This window comes from Helicoverpa armigera, chromosome 3 (genome assembly GCF_030705265.1).
Source record: "Helicoverpa armigera isolate CAAS_96S chromosome 3, ASM3070526v1, whole genome shotgun sequence".
NCBI lineage: Eukaryota > Metazoa > Arthropoda > Insecta > Lepidoptera > Noctuidae > Helicoverpa > Helicoverpa armigera.
This window is the reverse complement of record NC_087122.1, coordinates 44,141-65,149: the sequence shown is the minus strand read 5'-3', so window position 1 is coordinate 65,149 and position 21,009 is coordinate 44,141. Positions and strand designations below refer to the sequence as shown.

General features: G+C 43.6%; 1 protein-coding gene across 1 annotated transcript in view; it reads left to right on the top strand.

Moving 5' to 3' along the window:
* LOC110380628 (zwei Ig domain protein zig-8) overlaps positions 1-20,438 on the top strand; it is a 136,375-nt gene extending 115,937 nt beyond the window's left edge. The window contains 3 exon segments of the mRNA XM_064043438.1: positions 16,876-17,003; positions 18,149-18,317; positions 18,386-20,438. Of these exon segments, the coding sequence (XP_063899508.1) occupies positions 16,876-17,003; positions 18,149-18,317; positions 18,386-18,510 (422 nt within the window). The 3' untranslated portion in view covers positions 18,511-20,438.
* The last annotated feature ends 571 nt before the right edge of the window (positions 20,439-21,009 follow it).

The following is a 21,009-nucleotide window of genomic DNA, read 5'->3' as shown; positions in this document are numbered from 1 at the left end:
GCACACGCAATCAACCTGGTGTTGTCTAATGCCTTCTCGGGTATTGATGCGAGCAATTCATCATCCTCAGTTCACAACAAAATATCAAATAATCAAAATATCAAACAAGCAAAATATCTGCTAATGAGAAGCTCATCGCGAAGCAACGCTGTGCCACTGTCGGCCGCAGCCGCTACCCTCCCCCGCTGCGACTCAAACGACATTCATGTCAGCGCATCAAACGAATTTAGTTCTTATTCCCGGTGGCGAGCACGTCGCTTATCTGTCGCGAGATTCAATCTTAGTTCAGAAAAGCGTGGCCTAGTGCCCGCACCGGTATTGCTCGTCACAGCCTTTGTGGACATAAAGTACATCTACCCCTGTGCGAATTTTGAATTTACATAGCAAAACTCAGTCTTAACTGAACATAGCGCATATTTCATTGCGCGAAGTGTAAGTAGGTACAGAAGGCGCGAAATAACTTGCGCTCTCCTACAACAAACACTATTCAGGCAGTGTATTTCGTATGTAAGCAATCACACATAAGTTAGCACATCGCGCTGGACACAAAGCCGCCGTCAAACCAAACCAAATGCATGCCAAAAGTATTGTGTAGCGCACTGCCGCCGCTGTCCGAGCGCGACAGCACGCGCGAGCGCGCACCGTGGCGCCTGTGTCGCTCTGTGTCGCTCTGTGTCGCTGTGTCGAGCCGCTTCACGTGACACAGTTGTCCGCCATGCGTAGTTGGAATACATTGCGACCGCGACTCCACCGGACAACCAAATATTTTACAATGGGAACAAAGCATAGAATCAATCACAAAAATATTTCAAATTCATTTTCATTATAATTAACCTTTGTTTAAATATTCAATGGACACTGAAAGCTTATTATTTGCAGTTTCAGCATCTTACGCATCGAATTTCCTAACCCTCCCAACGCTCGTGTTTTGTGGAAAAGAAAATGCTCTATGCTTTTCTTTGGCGCATAGAAGACTTAAAACTATTAAAAATACAGTAAAAACATACGAAACCCTTTCTGACAATCGGGTAAAACCGCACTGACTACGGTATGAAATTAAAAAACTAAACATTGATCATTTTATTATACCTAGTTTCTTTAGTGGTGACCAAGAGCTTAAGCTTACTTTAAATGTTTACTAGTAACACACTTACAGCCAGTTTCTTCATTAAAAGTAAAAGCCAAAGTCAATTTTATTTACTAATTTTTATATAGATTTTATTATTTGTTGAGTGTAAACAGATGGTCGGTTGTGGAGAAGGAAGGGCGAAATCCGGCTTGCTCGACTGGTTGATGTTTGTCTAATTGGCCTCTTATGCGGTTATGTATAATTTTTATAAACAGTTTATATAGATGGGAAATTAGGCTTATGGGTCGATAGTTGTTGATTTCGGACTTCGCCGTCGCCTTTTTTATGGAGAAGAATAATATTGGAATGGGTAAACTGTTTCGGTATCTGGCCAGAATATAAAATGGAATTAAAAAGATTAGTGATATGTGGTGTTAAAGTGGTTTTGAACGAACTGGAATTAGTCTACAGAGCCAGCACAGCATCCATAAAACTACTTTCCCCAGGTCCATCATTTTCCATAGAAAAAGGCGTCAAACAGGGAGACCCGCTGTCTCCTAATCTATTCACCTGCACATTGGAGGAGGTTTTCAAGAAACTCAGTGTGCCGTGGACATCTAAGGGTATCGTCATCGGAAACAAAAGGCTGACCAATCTGCGGTTTGCTGACGATATAGTTCTTTTTGCGTCTACATCAGCAGAGCTCCAAGAAATGCTCCAAGATCTGAGCAGGGCAAGCCAAGAGGTTGGACTTCAAATGAACATGAGCAAGACACACACAATGACCAACAGCACGAAATGTAGGGTCGAGGTAGATGGGCAAGCTCTACACTATGTCGACGAGTACATCTACTTGGGCCAGTTAGTTTCTTTCGACAACAGGCAGGAAAAGGAGATCGATCGCCGCATAGAGAACGCCTGGAAAAGCTACTGGTCCATGAAGCAGTACATGAAAGGGGACCTTCCCCTTTCACTCAAGCGAAAATTAGTCGACATGTGTATCTTGCCCGTCCTAACCTACGGTGCACAAACTTGGCCTCTCACGGAGTGTCAGAAGTCCAAACTCAAGGTTTGCCAGAGAGCAATGGAGCGTAGCCTTTTAGGCATTAAACGGACGGATCGCATCCGGAATACCGTTATACGTTCCAGAACAGGAGTCGCTGATGTGGGCCGAAAGACGGCAACACTGAAATGGAACTGGGCCGGACACGTCAGCCGTATGCATCCGGAAAGATGGGCCACTATTGTCACCCAGTGGACACCCCAGGATGGACACCGCAGGCGGGGTAGACCCCGGAAGAGATGGCGTGACGAACTGGACGCCTACTGTCGAGACTGGTGGACTCGATCGAAGGATCGAGAAGTGTGGAAGCGGGATGGGAAGGCCTTTGCCCAGCAGTGGGACATTATAGGCTAGTAATAAATATAATAAATAAATAAATATATAATTATTATTATTTGTTTATTTTTTATTTAAGTTGTGTTAAGCCTTACGAGGCTGACATAACGCAGCAGCCTCTAAATAAAAGATAAAAAAAAAATGTCATAAAGTAAAAGTAACGGTCAAATTAGTTTTTCAAGGCTAAAGTAACAGCAAAAATAATAGTTAATTTGACGAATTTGACCATTACTTATACTTTAAGACATTACTTTGGCTTTTACTTTTGATGAAGAAACTGGCTGTTAGACAGACAATCATCCTGTGAGAAAGCTGTGTCAGTAAGGCGGGCTGCCTGCTGGCTGCCTCGGCTCTGGGATCAAACTAGCGTGTGTGTGTGAGGCACGAGCGAGTGCCGTGCGAGTATCGTGCGATTGCCATGCGAGTATCGTGCGAGTGTCGTGCGGTTGCCGTGCGAGGCGCGAACAAGTGAACGCGTTGAGTGCACGTGCTGCGAACGTTTATTGGATTTCCGTCGTCCGCTGACTGGCGCGCTGCCGCGGTAAAAGCGTTGCACTGCGCACGTTTTGTACATGCTGTCAACTACTTCTGCTCTCTTTTTGTCTCAGGTGCTAATGCTGCGAGTGCTTAGTCACAGAGTGTCACAGTTTGCTCTGCAGACAGATAGCAAACAACACAATCGCGTAATTGCCCCCATTACGAGAATAAATTGAAATAACAACAAATCTCAGTGATATTCCTCCGAGAAGCGTCTGCCCTCTTGTACGCGGAGTAAAAACTGGTAAAGTGTTAACGAGTTATATCCGCATCGCTAGTTATTTACCTCTGTGACAGAAAGAAGTAAGAAACATAAACGTTCTAATCTAAGATGAAACCACCCCAAGCCTCGAGGACTGGCGGTTCTACAGTAAAAATGTTCTCGTAATTAATTGTGTATTTTGGTGGCTACATATTGTATGTAACTCGCCGAACAGAATTAACACCAGGACGACTAGGTAGTACATAAATTATAACACTAGTAGTAAGTCTTTTCGTGATTATTATTTTCGTCATATGATCCGAGTCTCATTCTATGAGGTCATTATCGAGGACATCATCCTCCGAGCCTTTTTCCCAACTACATAGGTAATGTTGGGGTCGGCTTCCAGTCTAACCGGATGTAATGACGTCCACGGCCGATTTCGGCCACGGCAGCTGTTCTCATATCAGAAAATCAGCCAGCTGCGCAGGACATATTATAGTGCACGAGCATTTGCTCAGACACAGGTGCACTCACTATTCCTTCACTCTCGTAGCCCGATGGGGCGGCAATCCGACACGACTGGCAAGAGATCAGGCGCAGGACGACATTTACGTGCTCTCCGATGCATGGGTGAATCAATCACCAACTTCCAGACTAAAACCCACAAAGTGATTTCGGCCCCACCTAGGAATTGAACCCGAGACCTCGGGCACAGCAGCAGCGGTTGCGACCATTAGACCAACGAGGCAGTCAAAACCAGATATAGCTGAGTTCCAAGTGCTTTTCAAGGAACGACTGCCCTATCTGACCTCCTCAACCCAGTGACATGATATTATTATTATATATACCAATAGTGTGACCATGGCATTATCCCCTGCATGGTATTGTTTGTAAATATCGCCAAGATAAGTTAACGGTATAGAGAACCAAGTTCATCGACATAGCCCACCGAATCAGCAAGCTGAAGTGGCAGTGGGCTGGCCATATTAGCCGAAAAACCAATAACCGTTGGGGAAAACGAGTTCTAGAGTAGAGACCACGCCTCGGCAAACGTAGTGTAGGACGTCCTCAGGCACGGTGGAGTGATGACTTGCGCAAGACGGCTGGCAGAAGCTGGATGCGAGAAGCCGAAAATCGATCTCAGTGGCGTGCACTTGGAGAGGCCTATGTCCAGCAGTGGACTGCGATAGGCTGATGATGTATGATGAAGTTAACGGTACTGGCATTGAACAAGAGGATACTGAATAGAACTGATTTGAGATTGTGGTGAGAAGGTGGCGATAGCTGCAACTGGTGAAGTTTGTCAGCAGTGTACCGGAGGGAGGCTTCTACCTTCAACTATTTATAAAACTTTTAAAGGAACCAGTAGAAGTGCAACACCGCCGGAACGCCCACATCAAGCCTCAAAACCAGGCGTAGTTTGTTCTATTTAATAAAGTACGTTTAAATACTTTCGCGTTTAAGACACGGCGCGCAAGGATTGAATACACGGAAACAAAACGATGGCGACGTGTAAACTGCGGCAGCGGGCGAGGGCGGGGCGGGGGCGGGGCGCGGGGCTGGGGGACAGGGGCGCGGGGCGCGGGGGCTGCGGGGTGCAAAGAAAACCTACTTCACCTTGTTTTTACGGTCACGAGATTTAATAACGAGGAATTTGCAGAACGAGCGCGTTTGTCGCCCCACCGAGACGCTATTTATATCTCTATCACTGCGACATAAGGTCCAAAGTGAAATGCACGGGACCGCTAGTATGTGTAATGAGTAGCCTAGGATTCCGAAAAGCGGAGTAGATTGTACAAACACCGGCACAATGGCGCTATCGTCGGCTAATAATTACACAGTACACTTATCTGTACAATTGTCTAGAAAAGGGAAGCAAATACGAGTACCTAAACGTAGACACTTGTTATAACCATGAAGTAAACAACTTCTGTACAAGTGTGTAACAACTTTGGAAACATTACAGTTACTTACAAAGTTCCATAAAATATTAATGAACATAAACTAGCCATTAACTACTAGCGACACCGGCACATCAAAGCGGTTTGAAAAGTACCTAAAGCAAGTAAACTTTTGCGAGTTTTTACTTGGGAGAAGTAGCCGCAGCAACTTGAATGTGTAACTAATATGAAAGTAGAGCAGCCAGCGACGCCCGCTCCTCACAAGCACACTATCGCTACAGACACCGACGCATACATACATGTGTTTATACATCTATGTATAATTTAATAAGTGACGAGCGGCACCAGTCGGAATGTCATCTATTCAGCGCGCTATTAGAAGGGGCGCGCACTGGATTTAAGCTGAGTATTGACCTAGATGCGCGACGTGTCCGGCCGGACGCTGCCGGACGCTGCCGGACGCTGCCGGACGCCGCCGGACGCCGCCGGACGCCGCCGGACACTGCACATATTTAGTGCGCGACGTGACGTCTCGCGGGTGGTCGCGATACTTACTTTGGAAGCACTCAATAATCTACAGAAGGATTTTCAGTTGCTACTCTTATTGAAATAGACTAGTTCGGAGCTCTCTCGTTAGACGAGCATAGCTGTGCTCTGCCTAGCTTAAAAGTTAAGTTTAGTTTACTTAAATGTAAGATTAATCAATCAAAACGTCATATCTTAGTATGATGTTATAACAAACAGAAGTCTCTGAAGATTGATATGGTTCAGGTTTTCTATTTCACTTCTAAACTTCAGGAGATCGATCTTGGCATATAATCACTGGGTGCTGCGTACTTGCTGAATATATTTCATGTTGTAGGTATTTCTATGAATCTAGGAAATGGAACCTTGCGTTGTAGGAGGAGGATTCATTAAATAAATATAACAGATTTGCTGTTATTTCGCGGTTTCACTCGCGTCCCGTAAAATACAGCCCGTCGGATAAAATATAGGTATGTATATAATTACTTGGAGAGTAGTTTCAGAGCCTTTCACTGTATTGGTAAAGATATAAGATATTTAATATATGCAGAGAGTTTATCAATGACGGGAATTGTGACTTAAAAAACCGTCGTGTTTACAATACTAAGAAACTCCAAATGTAAATAAATAGGTAGATAAAGCAAGTAAGCGGTTCAAATTCCAGATTTTCGTCAAATGTTAGGCGATATGTTCTGAAAGCTTGGTTGCCTCGCTCGGCACAGCTTGCAGGCGAGCGCGACGACGCACGCGCCGCCTAATCTAATAAGGGCGCATCCACAGCGTCACTGTGCTAGCTCTGTCAAGCTAAAGTAATTCATGATCACTAACTACTATATAGGTACATCATAAATGTTTATATACATTACAATTTCTGTGTACCCACATAAAATATACGCCGCTATACTAGCGCTTCGCTAATTGGTCGGCGTGTTGCGCACACAACACACGGCTACAACTAAACTTTTCAATTGTATACGATCTGTTCGGAAACCTCTAGAACATAGGAACGACGTCGATGGAGGCGCCACCGGCGATGGCATCGGAGGGGGGACAGCGCGGCGCGGGGGGCAGCCACGTACGAGGATCGCGGGCCGCTCACAGACCTTACCGATCAGCTGTGAAAATTGTACGCGTCGCGCGCCGTTTAATTATATAATTTGTTACAAATCATCCGTTGGAATAAACCAGTACCTATATTTCGGAAACAGCCTCAGTCATTTCTACAGCCCAAGAATTCTCCCTAACAAAGTGGTCCTTCGCAAGAAAGAAAAAACAACGGAGGCAGGCGTGCAGTGACGCGTGCGTGGCGATTTTGCAGCGCAGGAAAAAACCAACGTGGCGCACACGTCTCCAAGAAATATATCGACGAGAACGGATAACTGTGGCTACGGATCGGTAAATAGTGTGTCGTTCCAATTAATCATTGCCCTTTATCACTTCTTAAATTCTTCCCGCTTTGTTGGCCATTTAAATCTGTTCCATTTTTTTTCCCCATATTTATTAGTCATCGCATTCATTTCGTTGCACATATTTCAAGCCTGGTTATCGCTCAAGCCTATTATTGTAGGTGCATCGCTGCATAATTAGTAGCAGGCAAAAATAAGAAACCTGTTTACACGGATACGTGTTAGCTTGACCGCTAATTCACTCAAGGTCAACATCTGTCGCTTTGTAATTTATTCAACGCAGTGCTTGCTCATTAGTTACGAATTAACGTAATTATTATTTATTTGAATAATGGACTCTAAACTTAAAGAATTAGTTAAGAAACGTGCAAGCTGTAAAGCTAAACTTACGCTTTTCAGCAATTATTTAAATGTAGTCCTTTCTTGTTCACGATTAAGTGATTTACAAGTAACAGAACTGGAAACCCGACTTGATAAAATGGATTTATTATACAATGACTATGATAAAATACAGGGGGATATCGAGCTGCTGATGGAGGACTCCGCCGAGGCATTGGCTGATCGCGAAGCCTTTCAAAACCAATACTTCTCCTTGGTGTCATCGCGCGCGAGGTGCGACGTCAGCATAGCGAGCGAAGAGCCAGCGTGTTGGTGAGTTCCGTACAAGCTTCAGATAATAATGACGCCACACAGTCGAAACATAGTGTTGTGAAATTACCACAGATTAGTTTACCACATTTTGATGGAAGCTATCAGCATTGGCTCGAGTTTAGAGACACGTTTGATTCTCTTATACACAAGAACACATTGTTGGATGACATAAGTAAATTTCATTATCTGAGGTCCTCGTTAAAGGGTGCTGCTGCCTTAATTATTAGAAGCTTGGATTTTAATTCTGGTAACTACAGCATCGCCTGGGATTTATTGACGAAACGTTACAATAATAATCGTCTTTTGGTAAATAATCATGTTCAATCGTTATTTAATGTCGATCAAATAGAAAAGGAGTCCAGTAAAGCAGTACGTCATTTAGTCGATAGTACTACAAAAAATCTCAGAGCTTTAACAATTTTAGGACAACCGACGCAGCACTGGGACACCTTAATTATTTATATAATGGCTCACAAATTAGATACTAAAACTTACGTTCATTGGGAAGAATTTAGAAATACGTTATCCGAGGCACCTACATTGTCTAAATTTTTAACTTTTTTAAATAACAGGGCAGACTTGTTGGAATCAGTTGAGGACTCTGAAGCTATTAAAAACAAGACCTCAAACAATAAATCAAATAAGCAAAAAAGTTTTGCCATAACATCAACTGATAATAATAATATTTCAAATAAGGTTTCGAGCTCAAATTGTCCAATGTGCAAACAAAGTCATGTTTTATTTAAGTGTGATAGTTTTCGAAAACTGACGTCAGATGTTCGTAATCAGAAGGCTAAAGAATACAAGGTTTGTCTTAACTGTTTAAACCCGGGCCATTCCGAACAAAAATGCAAATTGTGGGCTCGGTGCAAGTATTGTAAGGCAAAACATAATACACTGTTACACGTAGACAAAGACAGTGAGCCGACTACCAGTAGTCAAATAACAGATAATGTTACTTTAACTGCCAAAGCTATACAGAATACTACTTCGTCCACCGTATTGCTTTCCACAGCGAGGGTGAAGGTGCGCGACAGCAGCGGCCGCAGCCACGTAGCGAGGGTGCTGCTGGACAACGGCAGTACCGCAAACTTTATAACTGAGGAGCTGTGTGGTAAGCTGGGTTCACTTAAACGTAACGTAAACTCCAGAATAACGGGTATTAACCAGCAAACTTGTAAAAGCACACAGTCTTGTTCCTTAACCTTAGAATCTTACTCGGGTAAATTTAAAACAACAATTGATTGTTTAGTATTACCAGAGATAACCAAATCATTACCATCGACATTAATTGATATAAGTACTATTCCACTTCCATCAGGCATCTGTCTAGCTGACCCTCACTATTATAAACCGTCGAGCGTAGACATTTTACTAGGTGCTGAACAGTTCTGGAATATTTTAGGTACTAACACAATAAATCTAGGCAAATGTCAACCTAGGTTATACGAATCTAAATTAGGATGGCTTATTTCTGGTTTATTGCGCAACCTAGTCCATCCCGTGACCAACCAGTGTGTAATTTTGTGCAGGAAATAAAACCTGAACTCACTCGGTTTTGGGAACTAGATTCAATATCAGAAAAACATTCGTTGTCAGCCGAGGAACGTGCATGTGAGGAACATTTTTTACGCACTACTACTCGTGGCGAAGACGGGCGTTTTATTGTTAAAATGCCATTTAAACAGTCACCAGATGTTTTAGGTGACTCATACCAAATGGCGAAAGTTCGATTTCTTTCGCTCGAACGTAGGTTTGAACGTGATCCCTTATTCAAAGGTAGGTATATCGATTTTATGCACGAGTACTTGCAATTAGGGCATATGTCTGAAGTTAGTAACTCAAATGATAACATAAGTTACTATTTACCACATCACGGTGTTACGCGCGAGCAAAGTACTACAACTAAATTAAGAGTTGTCTTTGACGCGTCAGCTGTGACGACTTCAGGTATTTCTTTAAATCACCTACAAATGATCGGTCCGACTGTACAGGACGATCTTTATTCTATTTTACTTCGTTTTCGAAAACATAGATACGTTGTATCAGGAGATGTAGAGAAAATGTATAGAGCTATAGATTTAAATAAATCTCAACGCTCTTACAAAAATCCTATTTAGATTTAATCAACATGAACCGCTTAAAACCTTTGTTCTTAATACAGTTACTTATGGCACCGCTTCGGCACCATACTTAGCGACAAAGGCACTCGTAAGTCTCGCTTCACAGGCGTCTAATGATGACGTAAAGCAAGCTATACAACGGGACATGTACGTTGATGATTATTTGGGAGGCAGTGACACTGAGTCAGCAACCATACTGTTATGCAAGGAGGTGAGTTCGATTTTAGCATCAGCTCAATTCAAATTAAGAAAATGGCAATCTAATAGCCCACAAGTGATGAAGGCTATGTTGTCATCCCTTGATCAGAATGATAATAACATTCTGGATTTAAATCGTAATCAATCTCATAACACTGCTAAAGTATTGGGCTTAAACTGGGTTCGCGATTTAGATCAGTTAACTTTTCTATAAATCTACCTCCAACTAATAAAATAACTAAACGTTACATTTTATCTTGCATTAGTCAAATCTTTGACCCATTAGGGCTAGTAGGGCCGTGTGTCGTATTGGCAAAGATAACAATGCAAAATTATGGTTAGAAAAATGTTCGTGGGACGAACCGGTTTCTCGTGACACTCAAGAATGTTGGTCGTCATTCGTCACTACGTTATCGTGTTTGAATAATTTAAACATACCACGGCATGCATTTAGTGTTAATCATAAAATAATTGAGTTGCACATTTTTACAGATGCATCCGAGTGTGCCTATGGGGCATGTGTGTACGTTCGTTGCCTAAATAATGATGATACTATAACCGTTCACCTTTTAACTTCGAAAAATAAGGTAGCTCCCATTAAACATACAACCATACCCCGTCTTGAACTGTGGGGCCTTGTTGGGAGCAAGACTGAGTGCAAAGGTAGTAGACTCACTAACTATTAAAATAAATAAGTGTTATTATTGGTGTGATTCGACGATAGTTCTCTGTTGGTTATCTGCATCGCCGAATAAATTAAAGCCTTTTGTTCGTAACCGTGTCAGTGAGATACAAGAAAGTACCGGGAAAATTCTTGGAGATACGTGTCGTCGAAAGAGAACCCGGCCGACTTCATATCTCGCGGGCTGAGGGCCGATCAAATCGGCACCTGTAAATTGTGGTGGTCGGGCCCAGAGTTTTTAAAATTAGGCGAAGATCGTTGGCCTAAAATGCCAAATACGGGTTCTAATTCCGACATACCTGAATTTAAAGTTCATTTAGTAGATAACTGTCAATCAACTCAATCAGTTATCAGTCGTTTGATTAGTAATAAATCTAACATAAACAAATTAAAACGTATTTTCGCTTATGTACTTAGGTTCATTTTTAATTTAAAAAATCCTAACAGCAGGTTGTGTGGTCATTTATCCTGTGATGAATTAAATGAAGCATTTACTGTTATGTTACGTTTTAGTCAAATGGAAATGTTTTCTGACGAATACAAAACACTTAGTTTAAAAAGGCCACTATCCAGCAAAAATAGGCTTGCTTCACTGTCTCCATTTATGGATGATCGAGGTGTAATTCGCGTAGGTGGCAGGTTAGATAACGCTAACTACAGTTACGACACAAAACATCCAATATTGCTAGATAGTAAACATCACATTACGAAAATATTATTTCGTTGTGAACATCTTAAGCTTATGCATGCAGGGCCACAACTTCTTTATCACACATTCGTCAAACTTACTGGCCTTTAGGAGGTAGAAATTTATCTAAAGGTACATTCAGAGAATGTGTCAAATGTTTCAGATTTAGGTGTCAAGCGGTGCAACCAGTCATGGGTCAGCTACCACGCACGAGGACACAGCTTGAATTTCCGTTTTATAATTGTAGTGTCGACTACGCCGGACCAATGCTGATAGCTGACCGTAAAGGCAGAGGTGCCAGACTCATTAAATCCTATATCTGTGTGTTCGTCTGTTTGGCAGTAAAGGCTGTTCATCTGAGCTTGTGACGGATCTCACCAAAGACGCCTATCTTGCCGCGTTAAAGAGATTCGTTGCTCGTCGGGGTAAACCACACAGTATCCTCTCTGATAACGGCACAGCTTTTGTGGGCGTATTTAATGAGCTTGCACAATTCTTGGCTAATTCAAATTTAGAAACCTATTTTGCACAAGAAGCGATAAAGTTTAGCTTTACTCCTCCTTATAGTCCACATTTTAATGGTATAACAGAGGCCGCCGTTAAGTCTACAAAAAGACACTTAAAAACCATTGTTCATTCTTCTCATCTAACATATGAGGAGATGAACACATACCTAGTCCAAATTGAGGCTATATTAAATTCCCGTCCCCTTGTTGCTCTTTCTTCGTCTCCTGACGACCTTACCGCTCTCACTCCTTCGCACTTTTAATTGGACGACCGCTAATATCCGTTTCTCAGCCGCAGGTACACTCCGTCAACATCACTCGATTGGACCGCTACAAAGAATTGAGCATCTACGGCAACACTTTTGGAACCGATTCAGTCATGAATATGTTGTCATGTTGCAGCAGAGAACCAGATGGCATGCGTCCACAGGCGAAATTAAGCTGAATCAGTTAGTTCTGATCAGAGAGAAAACGCAACCACCACTACATTGGCTATTAGGCCGTATCGTCAAGGTGTTTCCTGGTGCTGACGGCATCACGAGGGTGGCGGAAATCAAAACCAAGAAGGGCAACATCACAAGGGCCTTCAACAACATATGTCCTTTACCTATTGAAGACGATGTTTCAACCCGGGCAGGATGTTCGGAAACCTCTAGAACATAGGAACGACGTCGATGGAGGCGCCACCGGCGATGGCATCGGAGGGGGGACAGCGCGGCGCGGGGGGCAGCCACGTACGAGGATCGCGGGCCGCTCACAGACCTTACCGATCAGCTGTGAAAATTGTACGCGTCGCGCGCCGTTTAATTATATAATTTGTTACAAATCATCCGTTGGAATAAACCAGTACCTATATTTCGGAAACAGCCTCAGTCATTTCTACAGCCCAAGAATTCTCCCTAACACGATCCGTAGAGAAATGATTTCCATGAATGTCAGCGTAACCTACCGAATGGTTCAATTAAATTGAAACTTTATCTATGAGATGTGCGATCAATGCCGTTTTGTTTTTGCAGCTTACATTTTGTTTACACAGAGTGTCGGTCGGGCGGCGCCAACTACTCGCACAAATAAAATAAAACTACTCGTGAAAAATTGGAAATTCAATAACTCCCCCGGCGAGGAGCGATTTCCTCCCGACAGGCGACTTTAAAAATATGATAGATGATACATCGCCGGGTTTTTTCTCATTGTACTTGAACTCGCCGATGTTGCAGCGTTTTGTTTCGCTGATTCATTGGCGTCGGATTACATCCACCGCCATCCGTCGGTACCGCTCATCTTGAAAATGGTTGCACTTTTATTCTCTGCCGTCTGACTTGGCTGACAACTATTGTCAGTCCGCACACCTACAGCGAGACACCGCAGGTCTACTCGTCCTTGTCGACTGGCGCGCGTCGATTACTCAACTTGCTTATCCATAAAACTACTTTAAGGAATAACGTTATCTTATTTTGTGAAGCTCTGAGTGTCGCAACTCGCATAATATTATCAACTCGGCGTGTTGCATTCAATGTTACTCTTCACATTTTATTATTGTTATTTGGCGATGCAAACAAGCAGAGTGTTTGTGCTGTGCGATGTTCATGCTCAAGTTAACAAACAATGTTAGTATGAGAGCCGGTGCGAAGTAGCGGCGTCAGTGTGATGACTACGTGATGACCACGTGACCACTAAGCCAAATGTGCGTATTATGTGATTACGTTAGACTAACCGCAAAGATTTAATAAACAGCCCAACTGAGTTACTACTCTTGACTACTACTGAGTTTTAAGTAAAAAGCATATAATACACTGACTTCCGCGAGATGTTTGATCTGCTCCCTCAGGAAGCTACGTCCCGTACCAGGATGAAAAGAGCCTAAATGTTATTTTGATGTAGGTATAACCTACATTTATCCGTTAACGCCTGAAAAATATTCAAACAGTTTCTCCTTTAGAAGATTAGCACAATAATAGCATGCTCTTATGTGCAAGCGATGCAGTGTGCTGTGTGCCGTCCGTGACGATCTACTGCGGTAGTACGTAGTGTGCGGTGTGTGAAGCGTGCTGCGTTCCTCGTGCAACTGGCTCGATGTAGCAGTGGAGGCAGTAGCAGCGTGCAGGAGCGATGGCAGCCGCGGCAGGTGAAGCGCCCGCCATGCGATTCAATTCTCTCGTCGCGCCTGTTGACTGCGGTCAGCCTTCATTTACGCGCGTGCCAATCCTTTCTGCTGGGCATCTGATGCGCACAGACTAACCAATCTGTTTATATTAGCTGATCTTCATGACTCCTCAGAAAATGCATGTTATGTCACGAATTCGAAAATCATCATCGGCTATCAAACCATATTTTCCTATCTAATGAGCCCTTTGATGAAACTCGCAAATTGATCATCAAACATCTTATATATAAAAATGAATTGCTGTTCGTTAGTCTCACTAAAACTCGAGAATGGCTGGATCGATTTGGCTTTTTTTAATTTTAAAATGTTTGTAGAGGTCCAGGGAAGGTTTAAACGATACGAAGTTCGCGGGATCAGCTAGTCTTCAATAAAGACGTGTATGTTTGTATATTTAGGTTTCCCAAGAGCAGGCATAGAACGCACATATTTCAGTAGAAAAATACTAATAGTTGACCAATTAACGTGTAGGATGACGAAGAAATTTCTCCCTGACGCTGAAAAACATTACTAAAGTCCTGAACAGACACTTTCAATAACCGCCTCTGAAAGATATTATATCACTTAACAAGATCGGCTTCCATAACACCCGCAAGTAATCGTCCTCATGGCGCAGCTTAATGCAACAAAGAGCGAGCGATTAAAGCAATTAGCGGCGGAGCGAAGCGAGCAAAACCTGGCGCTCGGAACGCTGCGGCCGACAGCGCGATGCTTCCCACTGCTGAGTGAGCACTGCCCTGCTCCTGCTTCACCGCACCACTGTCCGCATCGCCGTGTGCCGACCATTTACAGACACGTTTCTGATGTAATCAGGTTATCCTCAAGTATCTTATAAAACGTTCTGTATCTACTCCAAACATATCGTAAAGCGAAGGTTAAACCTCCCATGACGTCGTAAACCAACACGCTTCAGGTTCGCAACACATCGCAAAAAATTTGGGCTCAGTACATCAATTTAGTAACTCAAAGTGGTACAAATGTTCTTTGTCTTGCCAAGTGAGTGAGCACCGCCTCCCACTCCTGGCGTCTCGGCCGTCCACGAAATATGACTTCATAAAGTACAGAATTAACTGAAATGGCCCGTGACACGCGGCCGGCGGTCCGATCCAATTCAATTATGAGACCGTATAATATAGGAATCACGTTACGATACCACGATTAATGTGCGCCATCACAATATTACGCGAATAACACAATATCGATACAATCACGTGTTCACTTCGTTGCGGTCACTGACCCGCGCGTGCACGTCAGGCCTACCTGATGATCTCCTGGTTTTGAATGGTTGTTGGTGCATATTCAATAGGACAATTTTATTTCGGTCATATCAACATCATCCTATCAAGATACTGGGATTTACTGCCCATACAGTTTTTCTCATTGACTAATGTCATGGGACACGATATTTTTCAATTTGTTACTCTGAAGTAAGTGTCCGCGAAGTATAGTATACATAGGAGGCCTATCTAACAAAATATACTCCCACTCACAGGCTCGAGCTAACCGCCGCCGCCACACCAGAACTATCCATTTGTAGACTACTACTCATCATCCTCCGAGCCTTTTTCCCAATCATGTTGGGGTCGGCTTCCAGTCTAACCGGATTCAGCTGAGTACCAGTGCTTTACAAGGAGCGACTGCCTATCTGACCTCCTCAACCCAGTTACCCGGGCAACCCGATACCCCTTGGTTAGACTGGTGTCAGACTTACTGGCTTCTGACTACCCGTAACGACTGTCAAGGATGTTCAATGACAGCCGGGACCTACAGTTTAACGTGCCATCCGAAACACAGCCAATGGTGTCTAAGATATACTTAGAAAGTACATACAAACTTAGAAAAGTTGCATTGGTACTTGCCTGACCTGGGATCGAACCCGCACCCTCATACTTGAGAGATTAAATTGGTCCTTTACCCACTAGGCCACCACGACTTTTTGTAGACTACTACTATCATTGTACAATTAAACTTCAAATATGCATTGCGATCATGAGTGTTACATAGGTGTTATAGAATATAGAGGTACATACATGATACCCTGTTAGGGCGCAGCAATACAATTTTAATATGCAATGACTTAAACTATTTAGTTAATCTTAGGTTATATATTTACTCTTAAATAATATAGAAATGGAGGCAAACGGGTCAAGTGATGAGTAACAGATACTGACGTTGGTCTCTGGATGCGGGATCAAACATTTTGCAAAGGCGGTGCGCGGAGTGAGGCGCGGCGCGGGGCCGCATACTCGCAGTGAGCGGACCGCGGGGCCGCACACTCGCAGTGAGCGGACCGCGGGGCCGCACACTCGCAGTGAGCGGACCGCGGGAACTGGACCTCAACGCCGACATTTGCATTCAGCCCCTAATTAAGTAGATTCACGAGTTTATTCAGGGTTAAGCGGCGACAGTGGGGCGTGCACTTGAAACTAAGTGCATTCAGCCGACTTAATGAGGACACTGAACTGTGAACGTGTCACTCTAACCTTCCCTCCCCCCGGCCGCCACTCGGCTGCATAATGTATAGCTCTCTCGAATTTAGGGCTCCACGCTGATAGATATATATCACGAATCATAGCTATTTAAAAACGTCACAAAGCCAAACAGTAACGAATATGGAAATATGGCGGCGCATCAACTTCTAAACGAGTCATCTTTAAATTAAACATCGCTTACGCGTCTCAGTGTCGTTGTGATGTTGGAGGAGGCCTGTCGCGCGGTGTGCCTGTGCGCCGGGTCAGCACTACCTCACATGATATGACAGCGACAGTGGCCGCATGTGAAGCCTCACCAAGCCAAGTGCTGAGTAGTGGTTGTGGTGTTGCAGTGCCGTCGGCGCGCATCCTGGGCGGGCCCGACCTGCACGTGGACATGGGCTCCACCATCAACCTCACCTGCCTCATCCAGTTCTCCCCGGAGCCGCCCGCCTACATATTCTGGTACCACGAGGACGAGGTGAGCGGACGCAAAGTAATTATACACATGGATTTTTTGTAGTAAGTATGTATGTTAGAATAGTTGTATATGCCTGGGAACCAACAGACATATCAAGACGGGGATATAAATAATTATAACTTTTTCTGCCATTTCTAATCCAGAATCATTTTAAATTGCGTGAATACTTCCAAAATTACTTGAGCAATCGATGACAATTTGTTTCCTGCTACGGAAATACACCGATTTATTCTACCTGCCTCTTGAGTTGGTTCCTGGTATCTGAAGTGTCTATTATCTTTTTCCACAATAGAGTTTTGGATGCTTTGGCGAATTGAACTTAAATCCCTTCGTAGCAATCTTCGTAGACCGTCGTGCTACGCCGTAGCGCGCGTAGCATGCCACGTCTATAACGTGTAGGCAGCTGCAGTAACTTTTATTTAAATAAAATGCAAATATTTAAGTGTATATGGGACGTAATGTAAGTAAGATTACTTACATAAATACAACGCCACGCGATGCATTATCTGCGAGTCGGCAGCGACAGTGGCGACAGAGCGGGCTCTAACGCTCGCGTTCAGTGAAGTCGATCGCTTCAAACCAGACATAGATCTGATTAATCGCATTATCGACTGGCGGTAATCGTCGCGCGACGCCTGTTATACAGCCGGACCCGGCACGTCACACTCTCAGACTTAGCACATCACAACACACCCACATTCACACACCAGGCTGCTTTGTGAACATTTCTAAAACTCACAAAGTGATTTTTATTGGGAGACCTCGAGCACAGCAATCGCGCTAAGCGACAACTAGATCAACGAGGAAGTTAATGTCAATACATACGTACACACACAATACATAATTCGTTGAATTAGGTATAAAAATGTTGGCATCTGATGCGTAAATAGCAACAGTGTACTAGACGGAATTCCTGTGGGGCTTGCCGGTTCACAGGCCCTTCGCTCCACCGAGACTCACTATATGTCTAAACAGAATGAGAATTTGATTCACAGAGGTTGTCTCTTGTGACGACAGTAATACAAGCTCACGATAAAATACGTCTTTATTTATTTGTACATTCGGAATAGCGAACATAAGGAGTGGTGGAACAGGTGAGTGAGTGAGAGCAGGGGTAACAATGCGCGCTGTTGTGTGTGAAGCAGGTGATATCGTACGACTCGTCGCGCGGCGGCGTGTCCGTGGTGACGGAGAAGGGCGCCGCCACCACGTCGTACCTGCTGGTGCAGGACGCGGCGCCGGCCGACTCGGGCCGCTACTCGTGCTCGCCCTCCAACGCCGAGGTCGCCTCCGTGCGCGTGCACGTGCTCAACGGTGAGTGTAGTAGTGTGTGTGCAGCGCCCCCCTCCCTCCGCGTCCACTGACCGCGGTGCGTGTTGCAGGCGAGCGGCCGGCGGCCATGCAGACGGGCAGCGCGGGGCTGTCCAACAGCGCGCGCTGCATGGCGGCGCTGCTGGCGGTGTGCGCGCTGCACGCGCGGCTGCTGCGCGCGCAGCTCGCCAGCTGATCGCGCGCGCCCGCCGGCTAGGCGCGCCGCTACCGCACTCCACGCTCACAGACTCATGCGCGATAACAAGTTTTTCACTCAAAATTTTAAATGCGAAAACTTAGTTTTCGATAATACTTAAGTAAAACCGGGTAAGATTTTTATGAAAAGCGGAATATGCGTAGTGTCAAGTCACTGTGATTCATGCTCACGAACTGTCGACATCAACAAGCTCGCACATACAGTGCACACCGATGGATAGAGAAATTATAAAGAATTGAACTCTCAACATTATATAGAGTCGGTTGCTACTGAATATTGTAAATATATTTATTGTTTTAATAGTTAAGATAATGTATTTAAGGATTTTGTCGTTAGAGAGATACAGTTTATATGTAACACCGTGTGATTGGAGCGCATGACTCCATTTGGTAATGCGCGGAGTCGCGTCACTGCTCAGCTGACGCGTGTCAGCTGGTGCGAGCAGGCGGGTGTGAGCGGCGCCGGGCGGCGGCGGTGCTGGTCGCGCTGGACGCGTGCTGTCTGCGCGGGTGCTACCGACATACATCAATAACATTCAGCCTGTCCAGCATCACTAGCGCCGCTCACGAGTACCAAAGCCCAGCAAATTATTATGTGCCATTAAGCAAGCACTCACTAGTTTTGGATCTAAATAAAAACTTTTAAAAATAAAATTAATATATCAGAGTGTATTGATCGTTGTATTTTCATTAAAATGTTACAAAGACTTAAAATAATACTATGTGTTGTTGTTATGCCTGAATTTGTTCACTGATCAGACTGCGCCTTTGATTTAAATCCTAATTTGCGTTGTGAGTGCCCACACAGTACAGACTTTTAGTTAGCCGACAGTTTGTTCGCTCATAACTCAGTATGCAAATTACTGGTATTACGCATATAACAACGAGCAAGTATTTGACCGGTGTCAGACCGACTTATAAACATTGATTGAATTCACAATTTTCTTTAAAAAAACTTCCAAACATCGAGCCAACTGTCGGCCGACTTTTTAGTCTATGAGTACTCTCATTTACCAACCATCGATATTTTTACGATTGACATGATGAAATAAATAACATCCAAAATCCAGGTTTAGTCTAGTGGTGGTAGTGTCACGCTCAGCACACAGTGCGCGTGGCGCGCCTCAGGCTGAACATTTCATATTTAAATGTATCACATACTTTATTTTGTACAATTATGTTACTTATAATATTAGGGACTTGTGCCGGTCCTGGCCACGCTCGAGCGACATGTAATATACTAGGATAATTCAATACTTTCTACATAGAGTACTCGTTGGTGTGGGGAGGCGGCGACCAATGTGGCCCTGCTCTACTTCTACAATGTGCTTCACTAATTAGGTAAAGCATTTTGAATGCTAAGCTGAACAGTTAGGCTCGCCCTCGGGGCTGGCTCGCGCCCGGCGCGCCGCGCGGTGTCGCCGACCAGCAACCGAGCCCTGCTTCAGTTCACTTATTCGGAAATATTTATTTTAAGTGTACATGTTCAGTGTCGGTCCATGTAAACTGAACGGTTTCAGACGTGTTTGCAGCACACACAGTGCGCGCAGAACATGAGTAGTCGAGTGAAGCCGCGGGGCGCGCGAGTCGTCGCCGACTTCTGTGTTACTATACAACATAATAACTACATTAAGAATATTGTTCTGGCGTTTTGCAAACGTTTAGTCCTAAGTACCTAGTATAACTGATAGGAAATTGTAAATGACGAACATTCATAATAAAATGTTTTTATATAGAATAATTGTAAATATGAAATAGATACAAAGTTTTACAATAAAATTGATCTAAGTAGGTAGAGGTGGACACTACGATTGTATGATACGAGACTATGTATGTGAAACATAAAACTATATGTATACATAAACAGAATAAGTTTGTTTTCAAATAAAATATTTAATATTTAAGTAATGTGCCTTTTTATTCCTCACTTCTTAAGAAAAATTCTTCTAGACTTTTTAAAATTATTTTGTTAAGTATGAAGCATGTGATGTTACTTTTATTGTACACATTACCTTAGTAAATAAACTTAAAAACTCGCCAAACCTCTAGCTGATATATCAATATTAACATATAGGATAGGCTACCTTTTATCCGGGTGCAGGAAGTTCCCTCATGAACTGGTTAGCGAACCATGAGTAGCGCCTCATGAGGCTGGCGGGTCCCAGCTAGCATTTGGACATCTTTTGCAGTCGTTGAGGACAAAAATAATAACAAGATTTTTTAACGATAAGATAATACGATGTATCGTGATTTGTGGGTATCATGAAATTCCAGATTATATCTAGCTGACAGATCTACTTACAGTTTCCCTATATCCATGATATACTAGTTTTTTTTTTTATATTATTACAAAAGGAACAACAAACAGCTACACTATGTGATATTACAACATAATAACGTATTAACTTAAAAAATAATGTAACCCACAGCGCTGTTCACAGATTACCATTATTGAATTCATTTTAAAATGCTAGGGAAT